The 27,436-nt window shown below is 42.2% G+C and overlaps 1 protein-coding gene across 3 annotated transcripts in view; it reads left to right on the forward strand.

Moving 5' to 3' along the window:
* Nucleotides 1-27,436, forward strand: part of CDYL (chromodomain Y like) — a 182,988-nt gene that overhangs the window by 143,073 nt on the left and 12,479 nt on the right. For all 3 annotated transcript variants that reach the window (XM_032861493.1, XM_032861495.1, XM_032861494.1), the window contains exons 3-4: nucleotides 23,857-24,113; nucleotides 25,309-25,481. In XM_032861493.1, the coding sequence (XP_032717384.1) occupies nucleotides 23,857-24,113; nucleotides 25,309-25,481 (430 nt within the window). The remainder of the gene's footprint in view (nucleotides 1-23,856; nucleotides 24,114-25,308; nucleotides 25,482-27,436) is intronic.

Genomic DNA, 27,436 nt, shown 5'->3' on the forward strand with positions numbered 1-27,436 from the left:
AGTACACAGATCCACCTTCATTCTTTTGCATAGGGCTGTTCTGTTGTTCCAAAACTAATAATTGAAAAGAGTAGTCTTCCCTACATTGAATGGCCTTGCTGTCCTTGTCAGATACCAGTTAACACTGAGTTTATTTCTGGACTCTTAATTCTGTTCCAATGATCTATATGTCTGTTACATATCAGTACTATATTGCCTTGATTACTGTAGCTTTGTAGTGAAGTTTGAAATCAGGAAGTATGAGTCCTGCTTTGTTCCTTTCCAGGAACATTTGCTATTCTACCCAGAATAGCAATTCCCTATGAATTTTAGATTCAGCTTGTCCATTACTATTAAAAGTCAGCTGGGGTTTGCATTGATCAATTTTGGGAGAACTGTCACCTTAACAGTGTTAAATCTTCTAATACAGGAATATGGGATATCTTTTCATTCATTGAGATCTTCAAGTTCTTCAGTGAGCTTTTGTTATTTTCAGTATACAGATCTTGCACTTCTTTGGTTAAATTTATGCCTACATATCTTATTCTTTTTGATGCCATTATAAATGTAAATTATTTTTTTAATTTCATTTTGTTTCTTACTGCTACTATGTGAGAAATACAGTCGATTTCTGTATATTGGTCTTGTATCTGTCATCTTGCTCAACTCATCTGTTCTAATAATTGTGTATATGTATATAAATTCCTTAGGATTTTTCTGTATTTATAGTTATATCTCATCTGCAAATAAATAGTTTACCTCTTCCTTTCTGATCTTTTATCTCATTAAAGTGCCCTGGCTAGGAGCTCCCAATTCAACACTGAATAGAAGTGACTAGAGTGAACATCTTTTTCTTGTTCCTGATCTTACAGGGAAGGTGTTCAGTCTTTTATTATTAGGTATGATGGTTGCTGTGGATTTTTCACGGATACCTATTATCAGATAGAGGAAGTTTCCTTCTATTCCTAGGTTTTTTAGTGTTTATCATGAAATGGTATTGATTTTTATCATACACTTTGTCTGTATTGTTTGAAATGATCATGTGGTTTTGTCTTCTCTTCTTTTCATGTGGTTTATTACATTGATTGATTTTCATATATCGATCCAACCTTGCCTTCCTATATGAATCCCACTTGGTCATGTTTTGTTTTGTTTTTTAAAGGAGAATCTTTTTTTTTATTTGACAGAAATCACAAGTAGGCAGAGAGGCAGAGAGAGAGGAAGGGAAGCAGGCTCCTTGCCAAGTAAAGAGCCCGATGTAGGGCTCGATCCCACGACCCTGGGATCATGACCTGAGCTGAAAGCAGAGGCTTTGACTCACTGAGCCACCCAGGTGCACCCCCACCTTGGTCATGTTACATAAATCAATTGTGAATGCTGCCGGATTCAGCTTGCTAATATTTTGTTGGGGGATGTTGAATCTGTATTCATAAGGGTTATTGGTCTGTAGTTTTCTTTTATTACCCTTGTGAGGTTTTGGTATCACAATGGCTTCATAAAATGAGTGTGGTGTTTTCTCCTCTTCTCTTTTATTGGAAAAGTTTATGAAGGATTGGTTTTAATTCTTTATATGTTTGGTAGACTTCACCAGTGAAGCTTTTCCTTGTGGGAAGTTTTTTTTTATTATTATTATTCTTTAATATCTTGTTAACAAGTCTTTTCAAATTTTCTAATTCTTCTTGAGTCAGTTTCAGTAATTCATATTGTTCTAGGAATTTGTCTATTTCATGTAGGGTTTCTAATATGTTGACATATAATTATATGTCATAGTATTCCCTTATAATCCTTTTAATTTTTGTAAGATCATAAGTGCTGTTCACACTTTCATTACTGGTTATAATAATCCAATTTTTTTTTCCTGGTCAGTCTAAAAAGTTCGTTGAATTTGTTGATTTTTTTTTTCAAAGAAACAACTTTTGGGTTCTTTGATTTTTGCTCTTGCTTTTCAAATGTATATTTCATTAATTTGTGCTCTGAATTTTATTGTTTCCCTCTTTCTGCTTGCATTACGTTGTTTACTTTTTGACTTTTAGTTTCCTAGGGTGGGTGTTTAGGCTTAATAGTTTGAGATCTTCTTTTTTGATGGGAGGCTTTACCAAATATCCTCCTGTTACTAATTTCTAATTTCATTCCATCGTGTTCACAGGTCATACAGTTGTTGGGTAGGTTATTCTACAGATGTCTTTTAGGTCTAGTTGGTTCATAGTGATGTTCAGTCTTCTTTCCTTGCTGATTTTCTGTCTGTCCTTTCTAGTTCAGTATCCATATTGAAAATGGGATATTAAAGACTTGAGTGATTATTGTTGAATGGTCTGTTTTTCCTTTCACTTATGTCATATTTGTTTCATTTTAGGGCTTTCTTGTTAGGTACAGGTAAGTTCATAATTGTTATGTCTTCTTGATGATTTCACACTCTGTTATTACAAAATAGCCTTCCTTTTCTCTTGTAACTATTGGGGTTGGTTTGTTTGTTTGTTTTTGTGAGAAAGAGTGAACAAGAGGGAGTAGGAGAAGCAGACTTCTGGCTGAACAGGGAGCCCAACACAGGGCTCAGTTCCCAGGACTCCAGGATGGTGACCTGAACTGAAGGCAGATGCTTAACTGACTGAGCCACCCAGGCACACCTAACTGCTTGTTTTAAAGTGGCATTCCAAGTCTCTCTTGATTATTGTTTACATACCATGTGTCTTTCCCAATCTTTTAACCTGTTTGTGTCTGTATATAAAGTGTTTCTTATATAGACAGCATAGAGTTAAATCAGGTCTTTTTATCCGTACTGCCAATCTCTGCCTTTTAAATTGAGTGTTTGTAATTACTGATAGCCTATACCTTTTTTTCTCCCTTTGTTACTTCATTATTGCCTTCCATTAGTCATGTTAAATAGGTATTGTCTAATGTACCATTTTAATTCCTTCACTGTTTTTTTACAATATATTTTTAGCTTTTTTTCTTAGTTGTTGCCCTGGAGATTACAATTTACATTTTAATCTATGAAAATGTTAAATTCAGTTGTATATAAAAACTTTAATCTTGCATATCATTGTTCTCTCTTATCTCATTTGTGCTGTTCTTGTCATACAAAATCCATCATTTTACTTAATACACTCATCAACACATATTTATTATTATTGCTTTATGTACTTGTCTTTTAAATTAGATAAGACAAAGAGAATTGTGACTGAAACACATATACCCTGTCTTTTATTTCATTTTCTTTTTTAAAAGATTTTATTTATTTATTTATTTATTTGAGAGAGTGAGAGAGAGCATGAGAGGGGAGAAGGTCAGAGGGAGAAGCAGACTGAAACTGGGAGCCCAGTGCGGGGCTAGATCCCAGGACTCTGGGATCATGACCTGAGCTTAAGGCAGTGGCTTAACCAACTGAGCCAACCAGGCACCCCTACCCTGTCTTTTATAATTACCTTTTTAGTTACTTTTTTTTTTTTTAAGATCTTATTTATTTATTTGACATGTCACAAGAAGGCAGGGAGGCAGGCAGAGAGAGGAGGAAGCAGGCTCTCCACAGAGCAGAGAGCCTGATGCAGGGCTCGATCCCAGGACGCTGGGATCATGACCTGAGCCGAAGGCAGAGGCTTTAACCCATTGAGCCACCCAGGTGCCCCCCTTTTTAGTTATTTTTGTCAGTGTCTTATTTCTTTGTGTGGATTTCAGTTGCTATCTAGTGTTCTCTCGTTTTAGCCTGAAGGACTCCCTTTAGTCAGTATGTATATATGCATTTATTGTAAAATAGGTTAACTAGCTACTGAATCTCTGTTTTTGTTTATCTGGGAATGTCTTAATTTCTCCTTCACTTTCAAGTATTAATTATGCTAGATATCAAATTCTTAGTTGACAGTATTTTTCTTTCAGTATTTTATTTCATCCCACTGCCTTCTGACCTCCATAATTTCCACTAAGAATTAAGCTGTTAATCTTATCAAGGGTCCTAGAACCTGACATGTTGGTTCTCTATTCCTGCTTTCAAAATTCTTTTATTGTCTTTATATTTCAGCATTTTTATTATGATTTGTCCAGGTGAGGATCTCTTTCAGTTCATTTTTGTTTGGAATTCCTTGAACTTCTTGGATATACAGATTAATGTTCTCCATCACATTTTAGAAGTTTCTGGCCATTATTTCTTCAAATATTTTTTTTTTCTGCCTTTGTCATCCCCTTTCAAGACTCCCATAATGGTGTGTTCGTATACTTAATGATGTCCCAGAGGTCTCTGAGGTTCTGTTCTTTTTCGTCATTTTTTTTTTTTTTTTAAACCCTTCCTTAGACTAGATAATCTCAATTGACCTTTCTTCAGGTTTGGTGATTATTTCTTCTGCTGACCCAAATCTGCTATTGAGCTACTCTAGTGATTTTTTTTTTTTTTTTTCTGTTATAGTACTTTTCAACTCAAGGATTTTTATTTTCTAAAATAGTCTATTGATACTATTTGGTGAGACATTTTTCTCATATTTCCCTTTAGATCCTTTGATACTATCTTCTTTATTTCTTGAACATATTTGAAATAGCTGATTAATATCTTCATTAAGTTCAATGTCTCGGCTTCCTCAGTGTCTGTGTCTGTTGACTGCTTGGTATGGGTCATGTTTTCTTGTATCTTTGCATGTCTTGTGACTTGTTAAAAACAGGACTTTGAAAACAATATGGCAGCTCTGGAAATCAGATTCTTCCCTTCTCCAGGGTTTGTTATTTCCAGTTTTAGCACTTGACTTTTTCTTAAAAGTTTCTGTGTCTTTGCTGGAATGTCCCATTTGTTCATGCAAGTTGTCCGCCTTTTCTAGTAGATTCTTTTACATGTATCTTAGTTATTTTAATGTCCCTGTATGATAGTACCATTATCTGGGTTATCTCCAGTCTATTTCTCTTGATTGCTTTGTTTCTTGACTATGAGTTGTAATTTTTTACTTGATCTTTCTGTATTTTATAATGTGTTACTGAATGCTGGACATCTTGTAAAAAGGAGAGACTGGGATAAATCTTATGTACACCTAGAAATGAGCATGGTTCTTCTCAGGCAGCTAGTATGAGGATTGAGTCATTCTACTCAGGAGTTGAGCTGGGTTTGGGTTTTGCCTTGGCTATAGTTGCTGGAAGGTTTTTCTCAATGTACTCTTCTGTAAGCTTCAGTTGTCTCTCTATGCCTGAGTCATAGGGAACCATTCTTTTGCTCCTCTCATAGAGGAAGACATCTATTGATATTTTTTTTTTACTCAGTTCTTCCTAGGCTGTTATAGGAAGATGCAAAATGAAGTAGAAGCAGAACAGTTCCTTTTATTTGAAATAGAAATTTGGTTATACTCTACAGGTATCTAAGCAAGATAGTATGTTCCTTTAGTATCTAGGATTTGAAATTAATGGCCATGCACTATTAAAATGAAGTAGAAAAAATAGATTGTAATTGATTCATTATCTTCCTAAAGCAGTAGTTGCAGAAACTAGTTGTTCCTAAAAGTCAAGGTAAACATTATGAGGAAAAGTGTTAGAGAGAATTCAGTCCTATGTCAAATAAGGCAGAAGCGTTATTGCAGGAAATAAAATTCTTGTAGATGTAATAAGTAATAAGATTTCACTATTGAAGAATTATACCTTGTAGATAGTTGTTATCCTTCTCATATTTTGTTCTTCTTGCCAGTCCTCCTTTATTCTCAGCACTAAAGAGGAAGGTGAATCTCATTATTTTCTCTTCTTTTTTTGGTACTTTAAGGTGACATTATAGTGTACAGATTTTCAGTAAGTTTTTTCTTTCCAATATTTGACTTATTGTCAAAGCTGTTAATGAGGAAATAAAATATACTAAATTTAAAGTATCACCTTTCTTACTGGATTTATTTTTGAACTTATCCTGATATGATTAGTTAGAATAATGGGATTTATATTGCTAGTAATTTTCTATTTTTTGTTTTAGTGTGTTACAGTAAAACTAAACTTAATAGCTTGAATTTACATTTGTAATTAAAGATTGCTCATGCTTGAATAAAGTTTTCCATTAACCTCTTCAAATAATATACTTCATTTTTCAGGATTTCTGTTTCCTCAGTGTTCTTAACTTTGATTCTAAAATGTTGGTTTTTGATAGCTTTGTATATTATCACTGTATGTGTTAAAGAGCTGCATAAAGATGGATGCCTAAATTTCCTTTGGTCTGTTAAGGACTTCATTTCTTTTCTAGATTTAGAAATCCAAATCCCTTTAGAGATTAATGCTCTCTGAGGAGCTCAACACAACTCAAAATGAAGATTAAAACTGACAGAGGGTTCTTCTACATATAATAATACATATAATACTGACCTTTATAACTCAGAACTTTAAAATATGGACAAGGACACTTGATTGTCTCTAGTTATACTCTGAATTAATTGTAGATGTTGGCATGGTTTACAGTGACATTCTTGTTGAAGGGTTTCTGTTCTAAAGAACAAAAATCTCCTACTGTCAGAATGTCATTCAGCAAACTGAGTTGACCCAGTGCTCAGAACCAGAGGCAGAAGCCTGATAAAGCCTGGATCCTAACCTCAGGGAACCACATGACACCCTGTAGGTACATTTAAGCTGCCAGTTTGGCTAGTGGAAAACAGTTTATGACCATAAAAAGAAACAAATGATGTATTTTATGAGGTTTTGGTCTCTAAGCCTAAGAATTAGCTGTGGATCTTTGTGCAATGTGGCTTTGATTATATTAACCCCTCTTCAACATTTAAAGGATTTTATATCCTGGTCTTCTCTGGTTTCTAATCTCAGGAAAGCAAAACAAACAAAAAATAGCACCAAAGTGGAAGTAATCACCACCAGTCCATGAGTTGGATCTTCTCCAAGAGTTTGATTATAATTACTAATTAAACACATTCTAGCTAATTTAGGGGAAATACTAAATATAATTTAAAAAAAACAATGAAATTATCAATGATCCACTTCTGTATCAACAGATATAGATATTTCTCTATAATCCATAGAATTATCAATTCCACCTCTAGGTGGTCTCCCCAAAAGATTGAAAGTAGAGACTCAAATATTTGTACATTCATCTTCATAGCAGCATTATTCACAGTGGCCAAAAGATTGGAAACAACTGAGAAATATCCATTGATGAATGAATGGATAAACAAAATGCAGCTTATATATACAATGGAATCTTACTCAGCCTTAGAAATGATGTCCTAACACATGCTACAACATGGGTGAACCTTGAAGACATGCTCACTGAAATAAGTCAGGCACAAAGGACAAATGCATACGATTCCATATGTAGGCGGTATCTAGAGTAGTCACATTCATTGACACAAAAAGTAGAGTGATGGTTGTTGGTGAATGGAGAGTTCTTGTTTAATGAGTTCAGAGTTTTGGTTTGGGAAGATGGAAAGCATTCTGGAGATGGATAGTAGTGATGGTTGCACCAAGAGTGTGAATGAATATACTTTAATGCCCTTAAACGTAGTTAAAATGGTAAATTTTTAATATATCCACGATTTAAAAAATCATATTAAATTCTATTTGCTTATATTTTATTTAAGACTTCTGCAAAAGGTACGGGGATATACATGAAAGCAAAATTAGGGTTCGGCTATTTCTGAGGTATTAGAATTCCCCTTCCCATGCTTGGCTGGGTAGTAAGAATTTTGAGGTGGTAAGTTACAGTTGAGAGGTTTGTTTTAGTAGGCGCTCCTCTCTCAGGACAGCCAGGTTGTGGAAGCGGAAGGGAGTTGTAGGTAGTTTTCTGACTGCTGGATGGGGGCTCCGCATGGGGCTCTGTTGTTTGTGTCTGCAGGAGAGTCTGCGGCATGTCATTTTCTGCAGCACAAAGTCCACAGATGACCTGTGGAGACAGAATTGCTTCCGGGTGTCGTGGGGGTGCCCTGTGAGCAGGTGAGAGTGCTGCAGGCAGAGCCTTTCATGGCAAAGCTGCTGCCCCCCACCAGCTCCCGGCAGTACTTGGGGTCCAAGTGAAATGGCAAAGCCAGTTTCTTCACCAAATTCTAGGTCACCTTTTAACTTGTGTACATGGTGGGTATTTTTTTTCTTTTGATAATCACACTGGCATGATATATCCCTGACTTGTTCCTCTGAAGAGCCATGGCTGACCTCAGGCAGTCCTGTTGTTGGCAAAGTTAGCAGATAACATAGATTCCATCTTGAAGGTAGACAGGATACGCTCAGGGGTGAGTGTGTTGTAAGCACAGTGAGGGCTGTCACTTCCCCAGCATACTCTGCGGGACAAGGAACATTAGTGGTGACTACGTACTAATTCATCCTTCTGCCCACATAACAAGACTCACTGCACAATTTTCTCCCTCTTTGTGAGGGAGAAAATTCCTCCCAGGTCGGTGCCGGGAGTAACCGGACAACTCTAGGAGGAAGCCTTACAATGGAACAAGTAGTTGATCAGACGTGTGTTGGGAGTTACAACAACAGTCCCTTTTTTTTTTTTTTTTTTTTCTTTTCTTTTCTTTTCTTTTCCTACTGGCTTGGAGTACATTTTCTGGCCCCTTGGAAGGCCTTTCCTATTCCTAGGCTGGATGTTGAGGTGTTCAAGACAGGTAGGTGAGCTGTTGATCCCCATCCCATCAGCCTCCACTGCCTCCAGCATTCAGTCCGTTTTCTTTTTAGCTTCATTTTTAACTTGGTACAACCCTTAAAAGGCTGATTTCAGCCAGTTCTTTTCCATCTTGGTTTTTTTAACGCAGCCCTTCATCAGAGTCCTTTGAATTTGTATCTGGCCATCCATTTCTTTGCTAATAGCATGGTACCCTAATATGCCGTATTCTGGCTTTTTTTTTTTTTTTACAAGTTATCTTCAACACATATTTATTGAGCACTTACTAAGTGCAAAAGTACTCAAGCCAGTTAAGAGCCAACTCTGTGAAGTCTTAAACAACATTACTGGAAATGTTTCTCACCTTCTGGAAGACATTTAAGACAGTCATTGTCACTAATCACTCATGTACATCATTTACCCACCCTCTTTATCTTTCCACGTGTGTGTCTTTCTGGCAGCAGCCAGGGAGGCACGGCAGAGAACACATCTGTGCACGTAGTGCATGGACCTCAGTGTGATCTGAGCTTTCTGCCTGCTCGCCACTCAGTGACTCAGGACGGCTGTGAAGCTCTCTGGATTTTGGGTTTTCATCTCGTAAAGGGGGGATTTAGTGACATGCCCCAGACTGCAGCCCCCTAGTATAGGTGAGCCTCAGGGCGGTCGTTGTAGTCCCTCTGCCTCCATTTATTTCTCTGACCTCTGCTTACCTCCTCTGAGAGACCAGTAGGATTGATCACTGGGTTTCCCTTCTCGCTTTGGGTGAAGAATAAGAGAAAAGTTAGAAACAGTTGTCAGTGAATGAGAAATCTATTTTGAGGGAAGACAGTTAATTGGAATGTGGGTATTTTACCTTTCCTAAATGATACTAACTGAAAAATTTTAAGTGTGAGTAATATAAGAACCAGCCATTAGGCTGTTTGAGGCTACCGAACTGTGAAATTGTGAGCATGTTTCCTGAAATGCAGTCTTTAAAGAGGAAAGCAGTATGATCTTGTCGATACTGCCCAGCACCTGAAAACTCCTCTTTGGTTTCCAGATCCTGAGTTTTTACTGTTTCCTCTGACTTCCTCGCTAAATTCATTATTGGAGAAAAACCAGTCATGCTGAGTATCTTTGAGCATTTTGAGTTTCTCTACATTGCTAATGTCCTTCTTCATCTGTTTTGGCATCTCCCTGTGTCCTTTCCAGTGTTCTTTACTTCTTGTATCACATACTATTTTTCTTTGTTTCCCATTTCCTTATTTGTTTCAATTATTTAGACTTGAAATGAACCTTTTTCTCTGATTTGGGGGAAATATCACTGCTAATTCAGTCTCCATCTTCTGACTTATACGCTTCCCTTTGGGTTACCCTGAATATCCTGTTTCACACCATAGGATACGTCCTGATGCTACATCAGTGGAAGACAGCAAACCCATTTCCCGGACAGCTGAGGTCCTCAGCCCTCCGTGTGCATCAGCGTCAGATGGGAAAGGCACTGGTGCTCCACTCCCAGAAACCCGTGGGAGCTGGGAATGTGGTCCGAGGAGCATGTTTTTAAAAACCTGCCTCATGATTCTGCTTCATAGTCGCGTTGAGAACCCCTACTACCAATGGCAAAACATTGTAATGCCCATATTGAAGACTATATTGTTGTGTATATCCTGCTTCATAATTATTTGGTTTAATCAGGCTGATCCTATATAGTTTTTAGAAAATTGACATTAACTAGAAAATTGACATTAATATTATTTAAAGTTACGTAGTCTCATTAATTGCTACTTTTTATCTCAAAATAGTATTTCCTTTTAAGTCTCCTCATTGCTTTTTCATACCTAATATTTTTAGGTTGGTTCTTTCTGGAAGTTAATTATTACTCAGGATGATTTTAATTGAAGAAACCACAGCTTATGTTCTTTTTTCTGTTGATTTTCAGAATGCTTCCTAATTCTGCATACTCTCAGCTTTGTTAACTAATTCATTTCACAGTTTTCCATTCATTCATCTGCTTTGAGGATATTTCTAGCATTCGTGAGTTACTTAGTAGTTTCAGGGAGATAATTTGTATGCTTCACGAACTAAAATGCCTCTTATGCAGCCTCCATTCTTAAGTATTCTCTTGCTCTTTAGAGAATGAGTTATTATTCGGAATGTGTTTTTCTGAGTGCTAGTACTGTGCCAGTAGCCTCACAGTACGAAGTTCTGGAGCTCGCTCGACCACTAGCGTGGCTCTCATGATCCCAGGGTCCTGGTATCTAGTCCCTCTTTGGTCTCCTTGCTCAGCGGGAAGCCTGCTTCTCCCTCTTCCTCTGCCTAATGCTCCCCCTGCTTGTGCACTCTCTCTCGTTCTCTCTCTCTCTGTCAAATAGATAAACAAAATCTTTGTAAAAAATAAAGAGCTAGGATGAAAATGATCGTGCCTGGAACCTGGAGCAGAGTGCCTGATTAGTTCTTAGGAGGTGATGTCAGAGATGCAGAAGAGCCTCAGCTTACGGAAAACCTTAATTGTTCACCTGATAAGTTTTGATTTAAGTTTGAGTGGGCTTTTGGGTTCTTGTCTTATAGGGAAAACACTTGAATAAAAAGGTGTGAGGAAAGTTATTGTGGCCCTAAGAGATGGCCATGGCTAGTGTACGGTCGCAAAACTAGAAGCCGGCAGAGCAGTGAGGCTGATGGACTGGTCAAGATACAAAATAATCACTATGAAGATCAGGCGAGTCGAGAGAGCAATGCAGGGAAAGGGCTGAGGAGGTGTTCGCAAACAGGTTGTGAGTGTGCAGGATGAGAATGCCTCTGTCCCTTCTTCCCATTGCCAAGTGAGGGAAGACGGGACCCCCAGAGGCCTGTGACCCAGTGTCCTGCCACACAGGGTGGCAGCGGGCCGGGGAGGGGAGACCTTGGAGACACTTGAGAAAGCGGAAGGACTGCAGGTCAGATGGGTGGGTGCTTGCATCTCAGATATTTTCACTTATCAGAGGCTACCCAAGAGTCACGTGCTAGGCTGGGGTCCAGGCCCAGAGGTAGCCTCCTCGGGGGAGTCAGCTCCTCATAGCCCGGTGTGACAGGTGCCGGAGGGTTCAACAGGCGACACCACATCCAGGTTGGGGCTGTGAAGGAGACCCCTTGTGAGGGCCACGCCCAGAAGCACTGCCCCTGCTTTCTGTCTGGATGGCTGCTGCTTAGCAGGGTCTCGGCAGTCTTGGGCAGCCTTCCCAGACTTGTCCAGTACAGCCCGAGGTAAAGCACACATTTTATCAGCTGGCTCCGGGGTGCTTCTAGGCCGCAGTCTCTGGTGTCTCCTACTCTTTTCTAAACACGTGAATACTGATTCGTTGGGCACGAGATGGATTTTGTGTCCCAGAACTTGCAAAGCACCATTGTGTAGAATGGGGAAAGGTCACACAGCACCCATCCATCTGTCCACCCCTCAACAAAGAACCCGAGAAGTGATGATCAGTCTAGGTATAGGGCAGCCATACTGAAATGATTAGGAGAAAGGGACCTTCTTGTCTAGACCCAGTGTGGACGATAATTCCTGCAACAGCTGGAATAAGAAGGCGTCTGCCTCAGGCATTAGTATCATGGAAGACTCTGGCAGTTTCGCCTGGCCCAGGAAAGCAGCTCATCTGGCAGAACATTGCTGTGGTTTTCAGCACATTTATGGAAAGTGTGGTGCTAGTCACCAAGAACAGTCTGGCCTTCCTCCCGTTTGCTGTGCTACTTATACCAACTTTTGGGGTCCAGAGGCTGGAGCTGCAATACCTAATAACTAGAATACATGGCCGGGGCCCGGACGGTATGGATGCCCAGTGCATCCCCAGCATAGCCAAACACTGGGAATGAACAGGACAGGGGACAGGGGAGATGTGTGTGCAGCAGAAATTGGACAGATTTGCAGCGTTAAGCATCTGCCTTCGGCTCAGGTCATGATCCCAGTATCCTGGGATTGAGCCCCACATGTGGCTCCCTGCTCAGCAGGGAGTCTGCTTGTCTCCCTGTGCTGCTCCCCCTGCTTGTACGCTCTCTGTCAAATAAATAAATAAAATCTTAAAAGAAAGAAAAAAAATGAACAGACTTACCCTTTTTTTTTTTTTAAGATTTTATTTATTGAGGAATGCCTGGGTGGCTCAATCATTTGGGTGTCTGCTTTTGGCTCGGATCATGATCCCAGTATCCTGGGATTGAGTCCCACATCAGGCTCCTTGCTTAGCGGGGAGTCTGCTTCTCCCTCTGCCTGCCTTTCCCCAACCACCCCCCACCCCCACCGCTTATGCTCTGTCCCTCTTTCTCTTACTGACAAATTTTTTTAAATATTAAAAAAAAAAAAAAAGATGTACTTGAGACAGAGCAGGCATAAACTGGGGGAGGGGCAAAGGGAGAGGAAGAAGCAGAGTCCATCACAGGGCTCAATCTCACAACCCTGAGAATGTGACCTGAGCTGAGACCAAGAGTCGGTCGCATAACTGATGAACCACCCAGGCGCCCCCAGACTTACTCTTAATGATAACAATTCTTATATTTCAATTTGATTACATTAAATGTGTATGATGAAGAGGTTCCATACCTTCAGTGGCTAATTTACATTTCTAAATTAGGGTTTGTCCTAATACAGTGTACAAAAATAAGCACCCCCAAGCGCAGCATTCAGGGGCCTCAGTGGTGATGTAAAGTGAGCTCGCACTCCGTCTCTGAGTCCCAAATCCAGATCTGCAGGTGGTCATCAGGCACATCCCTCCAGCAGTAGGGGACCTGTCCTGTGGGTGAGGGACCTGTCCTGTGCGTGAGGGACCTGCCGGCGAGAGTCTAGGTAGGCTGCGAGTCCCAGGAGGACAAGTGTTGACAGATTCAAAAGACCGTTTTCACTCCCCTAACCCTCCTGCAGGCTGACAGGTGAGGACTAGATATTCCCACTAAGTGACGTGGGACAGGAAAGATGTGGCCGTGGCCCCAGATGTGATCTGCAGGGGAGGAAGAGTTCCTCCACTGTGGAGGTCGGCTGGGGTGGCCTTAAACACAGGTTTCCTGGGAAGGATTGTGGTGTCGGGGTTGCTCTTTGAAACAAAAAGGGGAGTAATTGGCTTGAAAGTGAGCAGGAAACTCTGAAGACAGATTTGTGGAGGTGGGGGGAGATTTGGGAGCAATGTGCTGTGGAGAACAAAGGAGTGGATCGCACAGAGAAAGCAGAGCCCAGTTTTAAGGGCTTTGGAACACAGACACACAATACCTCACTCTCCCCAGCTGGAGAATCTTCCTTCAGCCCCGGAAGTCTTGGGGCCCTTTGCTGTGGAAGGTGCCCTCCGTTGGGGTGGGGACAACAGTGTCCAGGCACTTTGGGGGAGCATTTGGGTGGAGCCCCTGCTGGGCATCGGAAGTTCCTCCTGGAAGCATTGGACTCATGAATACCAAAGATCTCTGAGTATGGAGTTTGATGGTGCGCATTTCCATCGAATTCCCCACTGGGCAGTTGCTTGTTGGTTTATGTGCAGCCTCTTGAAGCAAATTGTTCGTTAGATGGTTTTATTTTTAAGCCCAGGTCTAAAACGTGGCTATGAATAAATTCTTTCTTGACTGAGGCAAAAAGAATGACTGTGATACTGAGCAGTGGAGGGAAAACTTACAGCCAGTTCTGCTATAATGCGAGCGTGTGTTCCCGAAAATCACCACACTATGCGAAATCATGCCCTAAAAACCACCGGGCTCAGGTGGGAAATGGATAGGAGCCCAGCACTCACAAACTGTGTCATTAGCATATTTAAAAATAGGAAGGACCCTAATGAAAGTGGTACTGCAGTTTGACCTATTAAGTGGTTAAGAAAAACATAAATACTACGATAAAGGTGGCACTTTATCATGTAAGAGACATACAGTTTGCTGATGGGAGCGGGTGTGGGAAGGGTTATTGTGAGGCAGCAGAAGGGGCATCTTGAAAGCACACAGAAAGCCAGGGGGCTGGTGGAGGTGTTCTGTGTGTTCCTGCCCAGCTAGAGTCACCTGAGTTGTGCTTGTGCATTCAACGGTCTCCACAAAAAATCAGGCATAAACAGAAGCTGAAATCTGCAGTATGCTCACACTTGTTCCTAATATATCAGTTTTGTTGGAGCAAAACATCATAGCAGCCTGACCGTACGTTACCGTCTTTTACGGAGACCGCTCAAAATAAGCCTGTATGGCCTTAGAGCCGGAGATCCTACAGACAGGGACCTAAATTTGAAGGAATTGGAGCAAAGAGACTTTAAAAATTATGTATAAGGTGTTTATTCATTTAACATGTTATGGAAAAAAGGGGATACGGATGTTTAAAGCCTCCCTTTTACTTCCACGTTCATTGGGAAAGTTTCCTGTTAATGAATTCAGTGTGCTATATAATCTGAATAAAGTGGTAGGCATTTGTATGGTTACATAGGGTTAGGGTTAGTAGGTGTTGGGGACAGTGTTTTGAAACATTAAACTCTGTAATGGAGGGTTAATGACTCTGTAGACACTGTAGTGTTTCCTCTGAAACTGTAGACTAAAGAAAGTAACAGCTGGTTTAGAACTTTACTTGTGACTCAGACCCATACTGTAGCCTAAGCATATTACATTTACCAACTTTTGATTAAACAGCTCTAAACTATAATATGCTTAGAGAAACACTAATAAATCTTTACGTATTTAAAAATAATATCCCAGAAATATTTGTCTGAATTTTGGTTGCTATAGTCTGTTTTCAAGTAGTTCCCACCCTAATGTCAGTAGTATATTGCAGAAATTTACAAAATACCAAGAATATAAAAATCACCCATATCTCTATTACGAAGGAAGAACCATTTCTAACATTCTTGTGTATTTGCGTTTCTAATAAATTCACATGTAAACATTGTTGATTACACTTACATGTACCTTTAGGTTGCATTCATTTTCATTTCTGTGCTGTATACTTTTGGGAATAACAAAGTAAAAGAACACAAGCTTGAGAGATCTGCAGATACAGCCCCACTTTCAGATGTCCCCCAATGTATTTAAATTAGATTTATGTTAAAAGCTTGGCATATGTAGCCTTTAATGTAAATGGTAGCTTCTGGAACACCCTTACAGACCTGGATCTTAACAGTCATGAACATCCCAGTGCTGTGTCGGGGGAGGGATGTGTTTCTCGTTGGTCATTGAACCATTTCCTAACTATTAAAGTTAGGGCTCTTTACAGTTTCTCTATTTTAAAAATAATTTGAATAGCTTTTATATGTAAAAACATGCCCTCATCTAATTTATTTTTCTTCTGTTAGAATTCTAAAAGTAGAATTACAAGTTCAGAGGTGGATAGACACACCTTATAAAATTGCTCTGTAAAAGTATATCCATTTAATGGGGCGCCTGGGTGGCTCAGTGGGTTAAAGCCTCTGCCTTCAGCTCAGGTCACGATCCCAGGGTCCTGGGATCAAGCCCCGCATCGGGCTCTCTGCTCAGCGGGGAGCCTGCTTCCCCCTCTCTCTCTGCCTGCCTCTCTGCCTACTTGTGATCTCTGTCTGTCAAATAAATAAATAAATTTAAAAAAAAAAAGTATATCCATTTACTGGTGCTCTCCACCAGTCCTAATCTAACTGCCATATTTAAAAAGGTTTCTTAGGGTGCCTGGGTGGCTCAGTCAGTTGAGCATCTGTCTTCAGCTCAGTTCATGATCCCAGGGTCCTGGGATCAAGTCCCACATTGGACTCCCTGCTCCACGGGGAGCTTGTCTCTCCCTCTCCCTCTGCCCCTCCCCCCTGCTCCTGTTCATGCTCTCTCCTGTGTGCGCGCTCTCTCTCTCTCTCAAATAAATAAAATCTTAAAAAAAAAAGTTTTCCTAATCTGTAGGTAGAAAAGATCGTCTCATTTTTTATTTGTGAGATCAGTTTTTTGTGTTTTATTTTGAGTAAAGACATAAATCGACAGTTTAAGAAAACTAACTGCCTGTTTTTTCATTACCACTTACTAAATGATCCATACCGACTTCTCTTTCTCTTTCGTGCCTTAAGATTGTCATCACAGGAACTAGTCCTAGGTTAATTCTAATTGGTCATCTTCTGCACTAAAGCCATGCCCTGAATAGCTCTAAATATATACAATTAGCAAGGTGCGTGTCACTCACTGTTCTCTTCAGAAATGTCTTTAGCTTGTCTTCCAGCCAAACCTTAGCTACCGAGGTTGCAGTTGGAAGTCTGTCAAAATTACACTCAAGAAAGGTAGATTGCTTTACAATATTTGGTGTTAATAAAATGGGACTGTGGTGTCACCAGTCGTAAGTAAAATTGGCATGTGGTTTTGTTTTGTGTCATCAGTGTCCAGCCCTGACATCAGAGTTAAATTCTCTTCATGAAATGAATTTGGTAGATTTCCTCCTTTCCTCGGAACTTTGAAGCCATTTTCCTCTGTAGTCCATGGCTCCTACCATGCCCAGCCCGAAAGCACTTTTCAGCATTCTTTCTTTTACATTTGCTCAGTTATTCTTTCTCTTTGTTTCTGTTGCGTCCGAGATCAGTCTTGAGAATTCATATTTTTCCAGATAGTTTTCGATTTCTTGAGGATACTGTATTTATGTAGTGCACACAGAGTGGTTTTTACTCATTCTGGTTAGGTGGGTGTGGTTTGTGAGGAGGCCAATTGTCGCCTCCTACTTTCATTTATTAAATGTAACCTGCGGTCTGTGCGGGTTCACTTTTACCTGTATGTTTACTACTTCTGGCGCTCCACATTCTTCCGTGTGTGTCCAAGCTTCTGCCTGCTCTCGGTTTTGCTTTGAAAAACTTCCTTTACCATTTCTTGTAGTGCAGGTCTCCTGGCTACCAATTTTCTCCACTTTTGCCTGGAAAAGTTTTTATTTCTCTTTTGTTTCTGAAGGACAGAATATGCTGCATGTGTGCTGTGTGCTTATTTTTTACTTCTGCACTTGGTTCTGTTTGAGAGAGAAAGCGCATGAGCGGCGGGAGGGGCAGAGGGTGAAGGAGAAGCAGACTCCCTGCTGAGCAAGGATTCTAAAGTGGGACTCCATCCCAGGACCCCGAGACTGTGACCTGAGCCAGGCAGATGCTTTTTCCACTGATCACCCAGGCGCCCCTATTTCCTGCACTTGAAGATGCTGCCCCTTTTCCACTGTCTGCTCCGCTTTCACAGATAAACATGCAGGGGTGGTTATGTTACTCTACCTGTTAGGTCTTTTTCTCTCTCTCTACTTTGAAGATTTTCTCTTTATCATTAGCTTTTACACGTTATGATGTACTTTACGTTTGTTTTCTTTGTGCTTATTCTGATGGGTATTAAGCTTCTTGGGTCTGTAAGCTTCTGGTTTTCATCAGATAGGGAAAATTTTGAGCCATTATTTCTGCACATTTTTTTACACGCATGCACACCCTGTTTCTTGGCCTCAGATTATACATATGCTGGATTGTTTGCTGTCATCCTACAGGGCACCTGGGTTCCACTCTGGTTTTTCTTTTCTCTCTGTGCTTCATTCTGGATGGAATCTGGCGGTGGGTCTCAAGGTGGCGTCTAATATACTAATGGAATTCCTGTGTTCATGTTGTCTTTTAAATTCTTGAGCACACTTGAGCTGATTTATCACTGAGGTGAATTTATAACCGTTTAGGAAATGTCCTTTTCTGTTACTCACTCACCCCTCAGTTGTAGATCTCTTTCTATTAAATTCATTTGATTTCAAGCATAGGTCCAATTTTTCTGCTTATTTTCATGTCTAATTTTTTGGCTCCTAAATGTTAGGACATTTATATTTTGGCCCTGATTTTTATGCTTTTGAAACTGTTAGTTTGGGGAGTGCCTGGGTGGCTCAGTCGTTAGGCATCTGTGTTCAGCTCAGGTCATAATCTCAGGGTCCTGGAATTGAGCCCCACATTGGGCTCCCTGCTCAGCGGCATGTCTGCTTCTCCTTCTCCCACTCCTCCTGCTTGTGCACTCGCTCTTTCTCTCTGTTAAATAAATAAATAAAATCTTTTAAAATAAAACAAAATAGTTTTGTTGTGACAGCCAGTTCTTACTTGCAAATCAGTTTGATCCTTTCAAGGCTTTTTTTTTTTCAAGGCTTATTTTTAAGTGTTGTTAGTGTAGTTCTAGAGTATCCTTTGTTCTGGAGCTGGATGAGTTCTACTGATAATATGTGCCTGTGCCGGGGTCTCAGCCCAGTGCCCGGCTGTTCAGCGAGGTCTCTCCCACCCTGGCTGGTGACGACTCCCAGCCCTGCGTGCGCTCTGGCAATTATATGGTTTATAGGTAATTTTTTTCATCAAAAGTTGTTGTCTGCCAAATCTTGTGGCGTTTCGCCTCGTGCATACTCAGATTGGTGTTCAAGAAAGACTCAAGGGGATCCCTAGGCAGTTCTGGAGCTTTCTGTGTGGCTCCCTCCTTTTCAGTACCCCACGCCACTAATTAGAGCCTCCTGGGCTCTTCCTGGTTTTAGGACTTTTGCTAGGCTGCTCACAGTGTCCCTTGCCTGCACTACAGCGTGGAAATGGCCTCCAGGCAGAAAGCCTGGGACATTGTTGGGCTCACCGGGCTCGGCCCCCTTCATGCTGGAAACAGGCCTCTGCCCTGCCTGTTGTCCAGTGTCTGAAACAGTTATTGGGTGGGGTTTTTTGTTGTTGTCATTTTGTTTTTGGGGGGGGGGTTTTGTTTTATTCAGTTTTCTACTTCTTGCTGGCAAGTGAGGAAATGGCTACTGTTTCTTATGTTTGGAAGCAGGAGGCACATTTCATTTTTAGAGACATGATTTTTGAAGCAGTGAATTCTAACAGGTTAACAAACACATGTTTGCAGGGATTCTTTTGAGCACAAACATGTTAAAAGAATACCATTTAGGGGTGCCTGGATGGCTCAGTCGTTAAGCGTCTGCCTTCGGCTCGGGTCATGATCCCAGTGTCCTGGGATCGGGCCCCACATTGGGCTTCTTGCTCAGCAGGAGGCCTGCTTCTCCCTCTCTCCCTGCTTGTGCCCCCTCTCTCGCTGTGCCTCTCTCTCTGACAAATAAAAATCTTAAAAAAAAAAAAAAATACCATTTATTAGGAGAGGCACTGAAATGGGTTTGTTCCTCACTGGAACAAATAAATCCTAGGAAGGCAGTTAGTAGTCTCTGAACCCAGGTCCTGAAGGAGCCGTCTGCCGCTCACTGAGAACATTTGCTCCCTCTTTGTCATCAGAGCTGTTGGTGTAGGGAGTCACAGTAAATTTTCCCACAGTTTACGTGTGGAGGATATTTTTTTCGAAATCTCAGTGTCTACCTTTTAGGTTGATCATTAGCAGTTGATTCTGCCCTAAAGCGTAGTGCTTACTGTCCCTAGACTGGCACCCAGTGATTAGCTGTGTGACACTGGGCAGGCCACTTAGCTTCTCATACCCGCATGGAGGGAGCTGGGCTGATGAGACCTGAAGGGCCCTTCCCTTCATTTCTTCAGTGAACATTGAGTGTTCCAAGCTCTGAGGGTACATTAGCAAATGAGACAGACAGGGACCCTGCTGTCACGGAGCTCAGTGGAGTATGGCAACAACATAGACACCAGGAATAAAAATTCAGCTGAGGAAGACATACCTTTGGTGAGGAGGGCTGTGAGGAGAACAGACGGGGTGACATGAGTGGTGCCAGGAGGGGCCCGCATCAGAGGGGCGCTCACAGAGGCTCGTCTGCGGCTGTCCAGGTGAGCAGGAGGAACCAGCCATTGGAGGCTCTAGGGCAAGGACATTCTAGGCGGAGGGAGGAGCAGGTACAAAGGCGTTGAGGTGAGCACAAACCCGGAATGGTTGAACGACCGCCATGGATGGGTTGTCATGAGTGAGGGGCTAAGGGACACAAATGACAACGGTGGGGGAGGGGTGTCAGGACCCAGCTAATGCTGGCAGTCTGATCTGGAGACTCAGTCCTGCTGTGAACACTTCTCTACCCACAAAGGGCACAGTAAGATGTCACATGGCCCCAGAGGGAGATAACTGAGGGTCCCAGGAGTCCTGCTGGGGTGGGTGTGGTAGTTGAGGCCCTGGCAAGATCACGGGGCCTGAAATCAGCAGGGACTGTAATGGCACCAGTGAGTCAGGGCAGTTTTAACAGGGAGATGAAGGCCAAGTTCAATAATCTTGGTCAGCATGAGCCAGCACCAATCCATTTCCACATTTGCAGAACCACGGATAGCTCCGTAGGACCTGTTGCCTCAAAGAAAAGAAAATGCGCTTTTTGTGAAGCTCACATATGAAGGCAACATGGACCCCATAGCTTAGAAATCCCACTTCTGTGAAAAGAAGACACCAAGAAATCTGCCTCTAGAGTTAAGGAATGTGTGCCTTTTAAACTGGGAAAGAAAAGAGACTGAGAAAAGCAGGAGCAGTTGAGGGGGCAAGGGGCCAGTCCAAAGTCAGCAGGCTTTGTCCTGGTGGAAGGCAGCTACCCAGCCCTTCCCCTGTGTTGCTGGGTCATTCTCACTGTGTTCTGATTAATGTCTGTGTTCTGATTAATTCAGTTTGGGGTTAGTAACTGTTCAAGATCCCGGACACTCTCACCTGTTGTTCCGAGCACGCTGGCCTGTGTCATGTCCAAGAACCCCTCCTCCTGGGCACACCGCAGCCTCCAGCCCATCCCCACTCATTTTGCTTTTGTCACATCACCCTTCACCTCTGAGTCAGGCAGCCTCCGCCTTGCCTCTCTGCCCAGGACTGCTCCCTTGTGGGCTCTGTTCAGGCAGGGAAGTCATGGTTGTCTGCAGTCCCGTCCTCCAATCCACATCCTCTCACCTGGCCATTGTAGCTCTGTGCTCCTTATAACAGGATGATAACAGATTCGTGACTTGAATATGTATGCTTTCTTATTTAACAACTTTTATCTGTCTTTCATTGTATCCTGCAGTCTGTCTTTTTTACCCTTACCCTTAGCACTGCAGTGACACTACTTGCCCGAGTTTATTAATGGCTTCTAACCTCTCCTGTCACTGCCTCTTCTCCTTTCTCCTCCACCTCTCTGGGGCATATGCCACTACCGACACGTCCTTATGGCCACAGCAGCTTCCCCTTCCTTTGAGGGGAGCCTCTCACTGCCTTCCTGCTTCCCCACTGCCTCCTGGTCCTGCACATGGCTCTGCAGCAGGCTCGCTCCTCATGCTTCCTGTTTGGAGCTCCTGCTTCTCAATTCAACCATCATTTCTGGGCGCCAGCCCCCAAGGACCCATCTCTACCTGACTTCTCCAGCCCCCACTCTGATCTCTGGAGCATCTACACCTGAATAATATCTGTGGATAAAATGAAGCTTCTGTCCTCCTCCCCTGGCTACATGAGACTCCGCTGTGGTACCCCATCTCCTGGGAACCCAGGCTTATTTCAGGGTCATCTGTGATCCATTTCCCTATTACTCAAGAAGTTATCTGGTCCTGTTGCCTCTAGCTGCAGTGGAGTGTGTCAAGGATGGTGGACAGAGAGAACACAGATGGGGAAGGTTCTGACGGAGGAAAGGTTGAAAGTTAAAAAGGATCCTTGCTAACCTCCTCAGAAAGATTTAGGACACCCTGTGTTCCTGGTAACAGCAGCTTATCAAATCCTCTTTCAATTGGAAATACTTGCCAGCATTGGAATGAGGGAAGCCAAGGTAATATTAGCATGTCCTGCAGTATGGATCGGTAAAGTGGATCCGTTCAGCAGACTGGTACACAGCCTTCAAAAAGAACAAGGAAACTGACCTGCTAAGACAAGTTCTAAGATACTGTCAAATAATAAAAGCAGGATAGGACAAAATACTATGTCAGTGAACTACCACTTGTGTTTTTTGAAGGGGGTTGGAAATCTTTTTATTCTTGCTTGCTTGCGTATACGTCAAGATAGAAGGATACTAGGAAACCAGACACGGGTTTTTCTAGCTAACTGAAGCGTGGGGGTCCTGGGCAGATGGAGAGCAGGGGTGGTGGGAGGCCTCTTACATAGATCTTCTTGCATTTGTAGATTCTTGAACCATATATATGCACATATTATAGCTTCTTCCAAATTTTTAAAAAATTGAATGTTTTTTTAAAAACCTCTGAAGTATTTCTACCAATTGAAAGTCCTGTTGTTTTACCAAGGAGATTATTTGACTTCTCCAGATGTCCATTTCTGAGTCTTTTCTGGTGGCCTTGGCTTATTTTCTTTCATTGTAGAGGAATATTTCTGACCTGTAATTCCTGTTCTCCCCCTCCAAGAACCTCTGCTAATATTATTAGTAAAGTTTGATCCAGTTTTCTTACATTTCTTTCCCTTTCTTCTTCTATCCGAAGGCTCTATATATTGATCACCAGGTGAGATAATATTCAGTTTGTATGAATAGGACTGTAATTATTTATTAATACTTGAATTCTTACTTGACATAACCTGATAATTCTAGGAGAGCATTAAATGAATCTCTTGCCTTTATTTTAAGAAATACTAAGTTCAGGAGACCATATGTTTAAGACACAGCATCCACTTTGATGCTGAGGAACTGACATAGGAGGGAAATTTAGCAGAACACTATATGAGGCAGGAAAGAGAATTGTTTTGAAATTGTACTTAGAAGCCTGTTTGAAAATGTGGAACTGGGACAGGTGGGCAGAGAGCAGTCACATCCCAGGGCATCAGAAGAAAGAACTCCTGAAAGGCTTGAGTGCCCCACACGGAGTGGGGGTGGAGGATCTGCTGTGGTGGCCACAGCCTCACCACCCATGGACCAGCAGAAACAGGTGGTTACGTATCTGTACCCATCAGTCCTGCATTCAGAGAAAGAAATGTCAACTGAAGGGCAGATAGCTTTGGCTCAAATAATATTTTCTTGAACCAGTTTCCTTTTTTCCTTCAACTTCTCAAGCCTGGAACAGGGACTCTTTATGAGACCCATTCTCTTTTAATCCCATTCTTGAGAGGTCTCAAGTTTCATAGCTTCTTTTCAGCAAGTACTTTCTATCTTTATTTTTTAGGCAAGATAAGCAAGAGGGTGATTTACTTGTCAGACTATGAAGGAAAGCAAATGCCTTTAAAAGCAAACTTTTTAGGGGCACCTGGGTGGCTCAGTCATTAAGCGTCTGCCTTCGGCTCAGGTCGTGCTACTGGAGTCCTAGGATCGAGCCCTGCGTTGGGCTCCCTGCTCTGCGGGAAGCCTGCTTCTCCCTCTCCCTCTGCCTCTACCCCCATCTTGTGCATGCTCTCTCTCTCGTGCTATCTCTATATCTCTCTCAAATGAATAAATAAACTCTTTTAAAAAACAAAATAAAAGTAGACTTTTTAACAGCTTTGCTTTTACTACATTAAGTCGTGGGTTCATAATGAGCGCTTTTACCAGATTCAGAGACGACAGCGGGGAGGGACTTCGTAGCTGGACATCACAGACCACTGTGATTTCAAACTCTTGGCAGGTTCGTCCCCATTTATGGATGCGTTAACAGCCAACGGAACAACCAGCATACAGACATCTGTTACAGGAGTGACAGCCGGGAAAAGGAAGTTTATTGACGACAGAAGAGACCAGCCTTTTGACAAGCGGTTACGTTTCAGTGTGAGGCAAACAGAAAGTGCCTACAGATACAGAGATATTGTCGTCAGGAAGCAGGATGGCTTCACCCACATCTTGTTGTCAACAAAGTCATCAGAGAATAACTCACTAAACCCAGAGGTGAGAGACGCTCCTCGGGCTCACTTGTGCTTCGTGTTTCTCCACGCCCTTGTATCCGGGGCCTGCTTTGCCCACTCGGTGCTCGTTGTGCCCTTTCTAACTCGCCTTCTGGACCATTGCGCGGTCCCACTGGATGACAGGAAGCAGGGGTGAGGCGGGGCGGTCTTGCTTCGTACCCCACTGCGCGTGCGTGCAGCCCCTGCGAGTGCCGCTGGGCGGCGGGCGCGTGGGGGTTCGCCCCCTTGCTCCAGGGTGGGGCTGTGCTGTGCAGGGGGCATGTGGGCACGTGCTTCTGTTTGGTTTTGTTCAGACAAGGTTAAAACAGCCGGGGTCCCAGGCCCTTTGGAGGGTGTCACCATCGATGCTTGTGGAACTTGGTTCCCGCTGCAGGGACTTGGGCTCGTGCTCGTTGCCGGGAGTACATGGCAAAGCTGGCTTTCAGGGGTCCCGGGAGATGGGTTCAGAAACATGAAACTGTCTAAGATGGTAATTATTGGAACTCCTGCTGTGCCTTCTTAAAACTCTACCTTCTGGTAGTTGTTTTCCACTTGTGAGCAGCTTTATTTCCAGACAAGAAATGTGTATGTCTGGCCAGGGTCTCATGACAGACCGTTTCAGGGCTGGTCCCCGGGACATCTTTAAACTGCGAGTCCCTTCTTTGGTTATTTGTAAATGTCTCCTAGAGTTCATTTTCAGTGCTCTTGTGCCTTTCTAAAATGCCTCTGTGCTAATGTGCTTATATGCACCAAACTTCTGGGGTTTCTGTCCCAAGTGTGGTAGGCTGGTGTTAAAAGGGGAAGAAAAAAAAAAAAAAAAGTAGGGAATCCTGGTTTCTTTCAACTGGTTGAATGTGCCACCTGCTGTCCAAACTGTAGAAATGCCAAGTGGATATCCTGTGTAAAGTGCCTCATCTGCTGAGAGTCCCAACGACTAGAATACTAGGTAACTCGGGTTTGGGTGTCTTTCTAGTTATACTCTCCTCATAATTAGTCCTGTAACTAGCCCTGTCCTGCATTCCCAGTCTCTGCTTATAGAAAAGAAGTTTGTGAATTACTCTAAACTGTGATAGATCCAGGGAAACAGTATCAGGTTTAGACTCTACTTTCTCTGGGTCCAGATGGTCCAGGAAAACAAATGCTTTTCGGATTCCGTATCAAAAAGTCTCTTTGCCACTTTATCTTCTGGTGACTTCCAGGTCATGAAAGAAGTCCAGAGTGCCCTCAGCACGGCTGCCGCCGACGATAGCAAACTCGTGCTGCTCAGCGCGGTGGGCAGCGTCTTCTGCTGCGGTCTCGACTTTATTTATTTTATCCGGCGTTTAACAGATGACAGGAAAAGAGAAAGCACTAAAATGGCGGAAGCTATCAGGTATGCCCAAACGGTGTTTTTTTAACGGTTGGTTTGAGTGTCTTGCTCAGAGCGTCCCCATCCCGGTGGAACAGGCTCCAGCAAGCCTTGTGAGTAAAACGCATGTCTCCTCCACTGAGAGACACTAGTATCAAAATTAATTAAATCATCTGTCTTTTCTGTGGGCCTGGCATAAATTACTACTTGCCTTGAGCAAATAACTGATTTCAAGGCTGGCTCAAACCCAGTGAGCGCTCAGGGAATGTTCTAATGATTAGCGTGTACAATAGCATATAGCCAGAGTTTCCATTACTTGTACTATGAGCGCGCCCTGTCTTCAGCTCTTAAATAAAGATGCATTCTCTTTCAATAATAACTTACCATTTGCTTCACTCTGAAAGAAATTGGCTAGGCTTTATGACAAGCTGGTTCCATAATATCACATGAAAGTTTGTTTTAGTTCAAGTTGTACACATTCTTGTTCAAGTTCATCCCAAGTTCCAACTGCCCATAAAACTCGATCATGTGGAGTGAAAAGTAAGAGTTCCCTTTCTCTCACGTTCTCCCCTCCCCCAGGGACCCACCGTTCATTTATGTCTTCCCAGCCTTTTTCTAAACACTGTCAAATATGCATTCCATACATATTAGAGCTAATATAGATTTATTTTTAGTTCTGTTAAATAAATGGAATTATACTGTGTGTTCTCTTGCAACTTGCCCTTCCCATTTAACAATGTGACTTTAGAGATTTCCATTTCTTCTGTTTGGGGAATTTCCACTGCTGTATTATAACATTGCAAAAAGCTTCCCTAGAAACTTCCCTGCTGTAAGTATACCCAGGTACATATTCTCTTTCCATAATCTTCACTTCTCATGCTAATCACTATTAAGTATAATTAAAAAATATCTAATTATTCAGAAATTGATTTTATTTGAAGTGAATGAAACCCAGTCACCAACCAGAAGACCATTGCACTGCCCTTCCCACCTCTCTAAAATGACATATCCCTGAGTGACCCCTAAGAACCCTTTGTGTGTGCGTTTGCCTCGGTGAGGTACAGAAGGATGGGAACTTAGATGCACAGCTGTGGAAAGTAAACTTGATCGGATCTTCTCCAAATCCCCATACACCTGGGGAGTTGAAGGTGAACTTCTTTGGATGGGTATTGGGCTCTGCATGGCTGAGACCCTATGCCCTGACCTTGGGGACACAGGGCTTCCTGGTCCCCCAGACCATCCTTAAAGGTGTACATTGGGATTAGTGGAAGTTGTGCCTTGGTGGGCGCAGAGTGGGGCAGGGCTTCTCTCTGACAGATTTCCCATGGTGATTCCGATGAGTTGCTGCCCTCATCAGCCCGTCAGAGGAGTACTGGAACCCCATACCTTGGGGTTTCAGGGCATTGCCTTGGCCTTTTGTAACATTTTTAACAGTTTTCAAAATCAATATGTTTTGTCACTGTATACAGACGTATGCACGCATATCAGGTTCTTTTGTCTTTAAACATTACCACTTTTTAGGTTATCATATGATCATTGTTTTTTTGTTTTTTTTTTTTTTCAAAAATAGCTTGAAATTTTACAGTCTGTTTTAATTAAATATCATCTCTGGTCACCTAAATAATTTCAGGCTTGTAGTTTACTGGATAAGACCATCTTATTACTCCATTTCAAATTAAAGTGCTTGATCAATACGCACAATCACTTGACAGTCAGTACTTCTAAGACAACGTGTCAATATTCCTGATTGTTAACCCATCCCATCCTTTCGGGATGAACTGCGTGGGTTTAATTTTCACTTTTTAAATACAAACTGTTGTGCCTCAGGCGGTGACTTTGTAGGTTTTCCGTAAGCTCACATGACTTCACACACAGCACTGTTGATTTGGGCAAGCTCTGCTGTAAGCATCAGATCCGTTTGCCCGTGCCTTCTGCATCCTGGCTCCTTTCTCCCCGGAGATGCTTCCCTAAGCTCCACT

The sequence above is a fragment of the Lontra canadensis genome, unplaced genomic scaffold (assembly GCF_010015895.1).
Source record: "Lontra canadensis isolate GAN:19392208 unplaced genomic scaffold, GSC_riverotter_1.0 scaffold21, whole genome shotgun sequence".
Taxonomy (NCBI): domain Eukaryota; kingdom Metazoa; phylum Chordata; class Mammalia; order Carnivora; family Mustelidae; genus Lontra; species Lontra canadensis.